This window comes from Anoplopoma fimbria, chromosome 7, assembly GCF_027596085.1.
Source record: "Anoplopoma fimbria isolate UVic2021 breed Golden Eagle Sablefish chromosome 7, Afim_UVic_2022, whole genome shotgun sequence".
Classification (NCBI taxonomy): Eukaryota; Metazoa; Chordata; class Actinopteri; order Perciformes; family Anoplopomatidae; genus Anoplopoma; species Anoplopoma fimbria.
In genome coordinates this window covers 2,269,977-2,282,259 of record NC_072455.1, presented here as the reverse complement: position 1 = coordinate 2,282,259, position 12,283 = coordinate 2,269,977, and the positions used below count along the sequence as shown (strand labels likewise).

Genomic DNA, 12,283 nt, shown 5'->3' with positions numbered 1-12,283 from the left:
ACAGCCCGTCTCCCCCGGCAACGTGGCGTCTCCATGGACGCAGGGCGGCTAAGACGACCAACTCTGCGTGTGTGTGTGACTGAGGCGGAATGCGACGACTGCCAAGTGTGTGTGTGTGTGTGTGTGTGTGTGTGTGTGTGTGTGTGTGTGTGTGTGTGTGTGTGTGTGTTGTATGTATGTACGGTGTGTGTGTGTGTGTGTGTGTGTCTAATGAGCGATCATAAGTGAGCAAATGTTTTCTCTTGGTTCCACTAATGTTCCGACAAACACACACATTTCGGCGCTCACACACACACACACACACACACACACACACACACACACACACACACACACACACACATACCTGATGTGTGTGTGTGTGTGTGTGTCATTAGTATGCCACAGTGAGCTGTGTCCATATGTCACTAAACACAACCATGTTTTATTTATCCTGGAGAGAGAAGGAGAGAGAGAAGGAGAGAGAGAAGGAGGCCAACAGTCACTGTCAAGGGGACGGAGGGAAGGATGGAGGGGGAGGAAGGAAGACAATTGGTTTAAAAAAGATTTGAAGGAAAGAGCAAGGTGAGAGGAAGAAGAATGTTTGAGGGAGAAATGGGAGAGATGGAAGGGATTGAGAGGTTAGAAATGAAAGGAGGATGAGGAGGAAAAAACAGGACAGGAAGGAGAGAAATAAGGAAGAAATGAGGATGGTAGGAAGCAATAAAGGAGAGGAAAGGAGAGAGGGCAACATGGAAGGTGTGAGGTTAGAAATAAAAGAGAGGGAAGGAGGGACAACGGAGGGGAGGAAGGTTAAAGATTAGAGGATGTAGGGAAGGGAAATGTAAAGGGAGGAAGGAGGGAGGTGAAGATGGGAGGAAGAAAGACCAGACCAGAAAAATGAGATGAAAAAGAGGGGAGAGGGGGAGAAGGAGAGGAAATTAGAGGGGAGGGCAGGAGGTGAGATGTTAGAAATGAATGAGGGAAGGAAGCACCAAAGGAGGGCAAGAATGAAAGATAGGAAACAAGAGGGATGAAGGGAGGAGACAAGAAAGGAGGTGGGGAGATAAAAGGGGTATAGGAAGGAAAGAAGGGAGGAGGGAAGAAAGAAAATGACAGAGGGCAGAAAGATGTTAGGGAGGTGAGTCAAGGAAGGAGGAGGGAGGAAAGGAGGAGTGTAAAGGAGGCAGAGAGTTATAAGGAGGAGAGGAAGGAAGAAGAGGGAATAAAGAAGAGAATGAGGAAAGGAAGGAAGTGGATATAAGGGGATGAAAAGAAAGAAGGAAAAAAGGAAAGAAGAAGCACAGAAAGTATGGAGAGAGAGAGAGACAAGTCGAGGAAGAAGAAGGAAAAGAGGGAGGGAAAGAGGGGAGGGAGGGAGAAGAGAATTTGGGAAAGGAATGAGGAGGGAAGGTGGAGAGAAAGGAGGAAACGAAAAAAGGAGGAGGGAGGATAGAGGGAGAAATAAAGGAGAGAACGAGGTAAGGAAGGAATGAGAGAAGGAAAGGAGGACAGAGAGTCGAAGGAAGGCAAGAAAAGGGAAGGAAGGAAGGGAGATGAGTCGAGAATTAAGGGAGGGAGGGAGGGAAAGAGGAGGGAAGGTAGAGAGAAAGAATGTTTGAGAAAGGAGAGAGGGAGAAATAAAAGGAGAGAACGAGGTAAGGAAGGAACAAGAGAAGGAAAGGAGGACAGAGAGTCGAAGGAAGGCAAGAAAAGGGAAGGAAGGAGTAGGATGAGTTGAAAAGGGAGGGAGGGAGGGAGGAGAGAGGAGGGAGGGATGGACAGATGGAGGAGTGGGACCCCAGAGACGTGTCATTCATCACACCACCATGCAGCCTGCACTCGTTCGCCCTCTCTCTCTCTCTCTCTCTCTCTCTCTGCAGCTCTTCTTCTTCCATAAACATCTTTATCTCCTTCCCTTCATCACTTCATTCATTCATTCTTTTTCTCTTTCCTTCCCTCCATCCTCTCGTTTGTCCTCAACTCCTCAACAATCTGTCTTTCTCCCCCACCATCTTTTGCTCCCCCTTTTTTCTCTCTCTCTCTCTCTCTGGCACTCGTTTTTAGGTTTCATCATCTCCTCTGGCGACTTCCCTCCTTCCTTCTCTCCATTCCTTCTCTCTCTCTCTCCCTCCATTTACACTTCTGGTGTCGAAAAACCTGTTTTTTTCCTTCGGTTTCTTTCACTTACGGATCAAAGAGGGAGGGAGGGAAGGAAAGAAGAGGATGAGGAGGAAGGGATGATGGACGGACAGGAATGTGATGAAGTCAGGGAATTTAGGAAAAGGATGGAAGGGAAGGAGGTGGTCGAGGAGGGAAAAGAGGGATGAGAGGAGGAAATGAAAGTGGAACAAGGAAGAAAAGAGGAAAGAAGGAGGGATGAAATAAGGAGGAATACAACCATCCATCACTCAGTCTGTCAGTCAGTCTGTCTCTTACCGGTGTGGGACAGCAGGTTGGGGGACAGCAGGCCGGGGAGGCCCGGGTGCAGCAGCCTCGGGCTTTCCTGGATCCCGGCACCAGAACAACGCTTCGGAGGACGGCCCGGACGAGAGCTGGAGGGATGGAGGGAGGGAGGAGGGGAGGAGGGGGGAGACAGAGAGAGAAAGATTAATAACCACGACACAGAATTAGGTCTGCAGCCTCGAGGACGGAGAGACGAAGGGGGTCGGTATCAGAGGAAAACTGTACAGACACACGTGTCACGACCTCCAAAACCTCCACATCCAGACTGTAGAGCTGATTACTGGTGCTTCACAAACTACTGACACAATGAGATGTTTGATATATAAACATTAGGAATGTTTGTATAATGACTACGTGGATAAAGGTTAATAAAAGAACAGCTAGAACAGTCTGGTAAGTTCTGAAAAATAAGATAAATTCACTGTAATTCAGCGGTTTTGACAAAAAAAGACGACACTTATACCATATTATTATATCCAAAATCTACGACCATATCTAGTCTGAAATCCAGAATATAGATGTTATATCAACATATTTCCCAGACCTAATGTAAGAGTGTCAAGTTTTGAGTTACTGAATAAGAAAAAGGAAATATTGCCCATTGTGTTTACTGATTTTTGGATTCATATTCATTATACAAATGTTTATTTTATCATAACTGCTGTGATGATTGATTCATTACATTTTTATTTGTATTTACGAGATTAGTCGCGTGAGTTACTTCTCAAAATCTTTCTTGAAAGATAGAAAAATAAATGAAACTTGACAAATAAAGTTGTTTTTCAACACGTGAAAATTGAATGTTTTGTCATATTTTGACTTTATAAAAGATGAAACAACTGCCTGATTCATTTTATGTCAATTTAATTTGTTATTATTATTATTATTATTGCATCTTATACTATATCTTATATCCCGTACTATAATACAGTGCACTTTATTATTTTTCTCGACTTATTTTCACCCAAATTCACTTGGGAAATCAATAAAAGACTATTAATCAAGTAACAGCTTTTTATTTACATTATTTACACTGAATTGAATGTGTTTTGATGATAAAAAGCTTTTGTTTTATTGTAAAAAGAATAAAAAATGTCTGTTAAAGTGTTGGTCTGGTGTCTCTTCAGCAGTGGATGCTGACAGCTGGATGTTCCAGCAGGTCGCTCGGACGAAATCAAATCACAATCTGACATCAAACAGCGCACAGTTTCACTTCCACCGGCCGCCCCACCGGAGGACCAACGCCACACCTGATTGGCTGATGCAAGAAAAGTTCAACAAACAGTGATCTCGTTATGAATTTGATTGGTCGTTCTTACAGTCGGCGTCTCTGGGCGGAAAAGATCTCTTCACACTTCGAACAACCACAACCAGCACAAACAGCAGCAGTTTCCACCTCCAAAAATATCCTCACATTAAGAAAAGAACGAGCTCGATATCTATCAGACGAAGAATCCTGATGCAAGATACGGAAACTAATAATTCATCTGTGATAAATGTGTGACATTAAACGTGATTAAAACAAAGAACTTTGATCTTAATTCAACACCAGATGAATGAATACCAAAACGCTTTTTAAAATACCCTGAACTTTTATTTAGTATTTAGCATCCAGTGCCTTCACAATAAAAGCCCTTAAACAACCAAAGCTGTAGCTAAATTCTGCAGATTTGGAGTTTTTAGAAATTTGAGGGATTTTATACTTAAAAGTTAAAGTTAAAATCACCTAATATTTTCTTTTTTAAACATTTCGCTACTTTTAGGTTAAATAAAGCATTGATTCTGTATTTCTTCTCCTGAATTTCATACCTGGCAGTGTGGAGAGCACTTTGTAACAGACCTTAAATGTTATTAAACACTTTATTTTACAGGGGGTTTGTATAATACACCAACAATTTCCAAGAAAGTTTTCTGAAAAATTATAAAAAATATTTTAAACTAATTGTAGTGGATTATTTTTGAAGATGGCTGAACACGTAATTCAATAAATAAAATATTTAAAAATATTTTAAAAAAAATTGTTATTATTTGACATTTCTTTATTTTTGTATTTTTTTAAAAATTAATTTAATCATATTTAATTTTTTTTTTTGGGGTGTTTGGTTATTTCGGGGGACTTCTCCTAACCTCAGTATTTAAATCCTGGCTACAGCCCTGCTAAGGACAGTCTTTGCAGCCGAAAAGCTCTTATTGTGAAAAAGCCAAAGGCAGGAAACTGTACAACACCAACCATCAATTTAACTTAATATATTTTATTAGTTTTTAAGTTGCCAAATGATTGGTTTTAAATGAGTAGGGACAGAAAAAGGAGGCTTAGCGTTGAACGGGGCTGAATATGCTAACACTGATTTGAAACTGTGTCTCACACACACACAAGCACAATAATACATGTTCTACATGAGCATGTGAGTCTGAATACACAACTACAACACAAGTATCTCTGTCTGTTTCTGTCACACACACACACACACACACACACACACACACACACACACACACACACACACACACACACACACACACACACATATATAACCTGCTGTATTATGCATGTGCACGTAGGCATAAATAAACACAGGAATACAGTAACTGCACACATGCCACTAAACATAAAGGAAAGCACACACACACACTCTCACACTCACACACACACAGGAGGTGTGCATGCAGGCCAACTCTCTGCAGGGAGGCTAAGTAACAGATGGCCGTCCAAAGTCATTTACACCTAGAGCGTGAGAGAGAGAGCGAGAGGACCAAAAAACTCAAACCTGCACTTCAGCACAGTGTCACCGGATAGAAATAGAAAAGAAAATAATAGAAGAAACCTGAAATGAATATATAGAATGGGACTTAAAACACAAGAATATGAGATAAAAACACACCCATATTTTGAACAAATCTGCAAAATAAATCTAACTTGTACGCGGTTTCATCAGGCGGAAATCTCCGGTTCTGTGTCTTAAAGCTGCATTCTCTCTCCTGTCCACCAGGGGGCGACTCCTCTGGTTGTATAGAAGTCTATGAGAAAATGACTCTACTTCTCTCTTGATTTATTCCCTCAGTAAACATTGTAAACATGAGTTTATGGTCTCAATCTCTAGTTTCAAGTCTTCTTCAATACAGCATGATGTTCATTTAGTAAATGATGCTCCATTTAGAGTCAAACAGACCATAAAGCAGGGGATGCTTTAGGGCGGGGCTACACACTGATTGACAGGTCGACACCAGAGACGTTTACGCGTCTCTACGTCACTCCTCAGTCCAAATATGGTCACTTCCTGTTCACTGGCTGCAGAAAAAACAAGATTTTTAATGCACATAATCAGGTGGATTCTTACGCACCTATTCATGGGAAGCTACATGGGCGTAGCAACAGTAACTAAGGAGGGCGGGGCTTAAATAAAGGTCAATGGTCATCCAATGATATTAAACTAGAATCGAACAGAGTGGAATAACGGAGTGGATGTCGGGCTTTTCAGGAACATGTGGGAATGTCGGTCAGAACCCACTGGGAGTGGTAGGAGAGAAGGTGTGTAAAAGAGATGTGGAGAGAAAACGTCCTGACAAGGTTTTTGGGGTGTGATCTCGTATGTGAGAACACACACACACACACACACACACACACACACACACACACACACACACATTGAGTGACACATGACACACACACACACACACACACACACACACATTGAGTGACACACACACACACACACATTTAGAGAGAGAGGCAGAGGAGCATGAAGAAATGAAAACATGAACCTTCACTTTTCCTCTGAACTCTGCTTCACCTCTCCTTCACTCACAAACACACACCTGTACAACAAACACTTTTCTATCTCCCTCTATTACACACTAACACACACACACACACACACACACACACACACACACACACACACACACACACACACACACACACACACACACACACACACACACACACACACACACACAGGTGTTTGCATTCAAACGGTAAAGTCTTTCCATCAACAAACCCCCTGCTACCTTTCAACTCCCACACACACAATGGATACATGTTACAGTACCAGGTGTGTGTGTGTGTGTGTGTGTGTGTGTGTGTGTGTGTGTGTGTGTGTGTGTGTGTGTGTTCATCTGCATCCATCCATGTGTAAGCAACATTAAGGTGTGTGTGTGTGTGCGTATCCATGTGAATCCATGCCATGTGTGTGTGTGCAAAGGACACATGATATCGCCTTCTCATTAGCCTTACAGTTCTTTGTTCAGAGTAATGACTGCAGTGTGTGTGTGTGTGTGTGTGTGTGTGTGTGTGTGTGTGTGTGTGTGTGTGTGTGTGTGTGTGTGTGTGTGTAGGGTGTGCCATATGTTGGGCATTAATCCTCGTCAACGGTCCACTCTCCTTACCGCACCGAGCACAGGAACAAAGAGCAGGTCACACACACACACACACACACACACACACACACACACACACACACACACACACACACACACACACACACACACACACACACACACACACACACACACATGCATGCTGCATCTACACACAGCTACACACATGCATATAGATGCACAAGCCTGGCTACACACACACACACACACACACACACACACACACACACACACACACACACACACACACACACACACACAGAGAGCCAGTCCATTGACCTACATTCATTTGTTAACCCTTAACTTTGACTGCTCTCAAACCCTTAAATAGAAACCAAACCTCTTGTCTCAGTGCAGAAACACTTCACTTCGTCTGTGAAATCATTACAGGACCAGGTGAGTCAGGTGACCTTTGACCCCCCGGCCTCCTCCTCACTCTCTTACATTCCGACTATGTGTGAGCTGAGCAGCCATTCACTGCAGGTGTTTCTTATTTCCTACAGGATGCAACAAGGTGAGAAAACGACTCTTTTTACTGTCAGATTAGCTGCTTCCTCTCAAAAGCAAAGAAAATATGATAAACATAAACAAATATTTATGAATGAAAAAGTTTGTCTGACTAGAAAATACGAACGATACGCATACTTTCACAAATTCGAGGTCTCACCTGGACTACCTTTAAAGTACGTTGTCTCTGCTTTAAATTCCAGCACATAGGACTTTCTATCTTTATTTACTTAATCCTCCATCATATTTACGTAATAGATTTATAATACATGACCTCAAAATTTATGTTATCAATTTATCGTACAATATTCGGACACAACCTCCTTCCCTTTTACTTTGTTGACTTATCAAACAAATTATGGACATGACCTTCATCTTAACGTTACACTTATCGTAATATATATATAGACATGACCTCGATAATTATTACTTAATAAAATTCTAGTATTATATATGGACATGATCGCCATCTTTTTACATTATAGATTTATCGTACAATATACGAACATGATCTTGATATGTTTACGTTATCCACTTATAATACGATTTATGAACATGACCGTGACGTGTTTATGTTGTGAATTTATTGTACGATAAATGGACATGACCTCCATCATTTTTACGTTATCGACTTATCGTACGATACATGAACATGTTGACGTTATCGACTTATCGTATGATAGATGGACATGACCTACATTTTTTTCCATATAGACTTATCGTACAATTTATGAACATCATTTTAACATTATCGACTTATCGTACGATACATGTTTACGTTATCGACTCGTAAATGTATCGATGTAAAGACTTGATCCTTCTTATGTTTACTTTATTGACTTATCGTAGAAAATATAGACTTGACCTCCATCATTTTTATAGACGTACGTTTTATGGACCTATATATAAACTTATCATACGATATACGGACATGACATCCGTCGTTTTTGCGTATTTAACTTCTTTTACAATTTATGAACCTGCTCTTGTTTTGCTCACTTTGTAGAATTATCGTACAACATATGATCATGACTTCCGTCATTTTTACGTTATCGACTAATCTTACGATGGATAGACTTTATCCGTGATGTACTTACTTTTTTTGACTTATCGTACAACATATAGCCTTGACCTCTATCATTTTTGAGTTATTGACTTATTGCACGTGATATAGACATGACCTTCATTTTTACCTTATCAACTTAAGATATATGAACATAACCCCGATCATTTTTACATTATCGACTTATCGTACGATGTAAAGACTTGATCCGTGATATGTTTACTTTATAAATCGTTCAACATATAGAATTGACCGCCATCATTTTTACATTATAGACGTACGATTTATGGACATGACCATCAATTTTACGTTAAAGACTTATACGCTATACGGACACAACCCCCATGATTTTTACGTTATTGACTTAAGGTACGATTTCTGAACATGATCTTGATGTTTACTTTACTGACTTATTGTACGATAGATGGACATGACCTCCATCATGTTTCATTATCAACTTATTGTACTACGTATAGCCTTGACTTCCATCATTTCTTTTATTGACTTATCGAACGATGTATAGACGTGACCGCAATCATTCTTACGTTATCAGTTTATCACACAAAATATGGACTTGACCTTCATCCTTTCTATGTTATTGACTTTTTTTACGATATATGGACATGACCTCTTTCATTTTTAAGTTATCAACTTATCGTACGATATATGAACATGAGGTCCAAAAATGTGTACATTATCATTTTTACATTATCTTCTTATCGTACGATGTATAGACTTATGGTACATCATATAGACATAACCATCATTTTTACATTTCGTAGACTTATCCTATAATTTATGGACATGACCTTCATCTTTTCTATGTTATTGACTTTTTGTACGATATATGGACATGACTTCTGTTATTTTTACGTTATCCACTTATCGTACGATATATGAACATGATGTCCAAAATATGTACATTATGAAATTATCTTACAATTTATGAACATAACCTTGATCATTTTTACATTATCGCCTTACCATACAATTTATGGATGTGACCTCAATCATTTTTATGTTATAGACTTATCGTACGATATCTGGAAACGACCTTCATGATTTCTACGTTACATGAACATGATGTCCAAAATATGTACATTATCAAATTATCTTACAATTTATGGACTTGACCATCAATTTTTGGTTATCGACTTATGGTAAAATATAAGGCATGACCTCCATGATTTTCATGTTATCGACTTATCGTACGATATATGGACATGAGCTCAGTATTTTTACGTTATTAACTTCTCGTAGGACAATGAAAGTTGAAGATGAAAGTTGATAATATCATTTTTGTCCAGCCTTTGCTGTCAAAATAAAAACACGCCTTGACAAGTAAAATTGCACGATAAACTGAGTGTTAAATTGTCACTTTTTTGGTTGATTCTTTTGTAACGTTAACTGTACAAATATAGACAGAACAAATGCCACATGAGAATAGTTTTAGTTAACCTTCAGACACGTTTCATTTGAGCCAGTCGACATCTAAACCCTTAAAGTAAGACGCTGTTGTCGGCGACCGTTTTCCTGTTTCTTGCCGTAAATCAAACCAGCAGCTTTCACTTCAAAAATGTGACACCGAGGTTCAAATGAGGAAAGAAATACTCCAGAGCAGAGAGGAAGCTGGAGGCAGACAGTCTGCTGTTGTCTGTTTGCTATAATTATAATATCGTCTCATAATTAAAGAGGTAATGATTTATTGATGTTAATTAAAATGAGACACAGCAGCCGAGAAATGTTTGCTGCATATGTTATTTTTTAGTTTTTTGACCTTTTAATTGGCTCCGAACAACAACAACAAAAAAAAAGGTATGCAACGAATGGAAAACATGAAGCTGACATTTCACACACACACACACACACACACACACACACACACACACACACACACACACACACACACACACACACACACACACACACACACACACACACACACACACACACACTCGATGATCTGATGAGCCACCTTGAAGTAAGTCTTCCCACTTTGACACACACGCACCCTCGCCTGTCCTCCCAAATGGCCGTTTCTATGGCGACGGAGCCTTGATCAATACTCCGTCATTGGCTCTGATGGCCGGTCAGGGTCGGTCACACACACACACACACACACACACACACACACACACACTAAAACACACGCACAAACAGGCATGGCGGTGAATAAGCACGGACTCGCTAACTCGTTTGACAGATTGATTTAGCTCGGAACGTGCAGAGGTCACACACACACACACACACACACACACACACACACACACACACACACACACACACACATACACACACACACACACACCTACGCACACACACACAAACACACTGTGCAGTTTATCAAAGCCTGCTGCGGTCAATACGAGGGGTAGAGCGAGGGGTCAACCCTCTTTAGCTCAAATCTTTCATCTTTTCTTTTATCTCTCCATCAGCTGGCTGATCTGTTTCTTCTCTTCGTTTTCTTCTTCTACTCGTTTATTTATCGTTGTTTCCGTTTCTCTTCTCGTTCATTAATCGGTTCTGAGGGTTTTCTATCTTTTGTCATTGAGATTGATATCATGGCTTTGGTTTCGCTCTTTTATTTCAGTCTCTTTTCTTTCAATAATAGGCTCAAATGTGTTTGTGGGTTTTATAAAGACCGTAATTAGCATGCATGGACCTTGTATAGAAGATTTATTTCAATTGCATTCTTAAGATTTAATTATTTTGTATCTCTTTGTCTGATCAGATTTATTTCCATAATTTTTTTGTATTTTATTTATTAATTATTATTATTATTATTATTATTATTATTATTATTATTATTATTATTATTATTATATATTCATATTATTTTTTATAGTATTTTTATAGTATTTTGGTGATTTTGTATGCATATTCTCTTTAATTCTAGATTTAAGTATATTTCTGATTGATGAAAAATGTGTTTGACGTTGTAGGTAGTGCATTTTCCCTTTTTCTACTTCTGATATCTATTTTATTATTTGGTTTTTACAGATTTTTGTTTTTTATTATCAGTTTTATTTATGCATTTTCAAACAGTACTTTAATTTGAATCTGGTGATCGTATGAGAAGTATAATTTAATCTTTATCCCCCTTAGTCCCTTGGTTTTAATGCCCACCTACACTGAAAGATATGTGTACTAATACGACGCTGTCACTTCAGAAAACTACAAGAAAACTTCTTCTTTCCTGGTGAACACAATTTTGAAAACAATTTTGAAAACCTACCAACAAACATGAATATCATCATCAACATAAATAAAAGTACTCTGTATATACTGTACTTCTATTGTTGTTTAAAAATAAGAAATAATAATAATAATAATTATCATTATTATTATTTTTTATATTAATATTTTTTATTATTAATACTATTTTTATTTTTATTATTATTATTACATAAATATATTATCATATTTTTATATTATTTTATTTATTATTTTTATATTGTTTTTTTTAGTTTGTATGCATATTGTCTTCATCTCTACATTTAAGTACATTTTTATACATTGTATAAATTGTGTGTTTGTCTTCATTGTTCCTTTAATATACATTTTTATTATCTTTTAATATATATTTATATAAGCGTCATTTTTCTACCTGAACCAGGAAGATTTATGCTCCTTAGTATGAATTCATTTTAATTCCAGTTCAAAAACACGCCTCTCTTTTTGGTTTTCTGCTTCAGTGTCACTTGTCTTCTTTGTATATTGCTCCATTAATCTACCCATCCCTCCATCCATCTCCTGTCTCCCCCTTTACTCCCTCCCTCCTCTCCTGTCCTCCCCCAACTTGAGGTCAAATGATAATGTCACTACCTCTCCATCGGTTCTGACTGTCTTCACTGTCTTTCGTTCTGTCTTCCTTTCTGCCTGTCTCTCTTT

At 38.8% G+C, this 12,283-nt stretch overlaps 1 protein-coding gene across 3 annotated transcripts in view; it reads right to left on the bottom strand.

The window, feature by feature from the left end:
- Positions 1 to 12,283, bottom strand: part of LOC129093573 (dachshund homolog 2-like) — an 84,997-nt gene that overhangs the window by 33,536 nt on the left and 39,178 nt on the right. For all 3 annotated transcript variants that reach the window (XM_054601628.1, XM_054601629.1, XM_054601630.1), the window contains exon 2: positions 2,419 to 2,534. In XM_054601628.1, the coding sequence (XP_054457603.1) occupies positions 2,419 to 2,534 (116 nt within the window). The remainder of the gene's footprint in view (positions 1 to 2,418; positions 2,535 to 12,283) is intronic.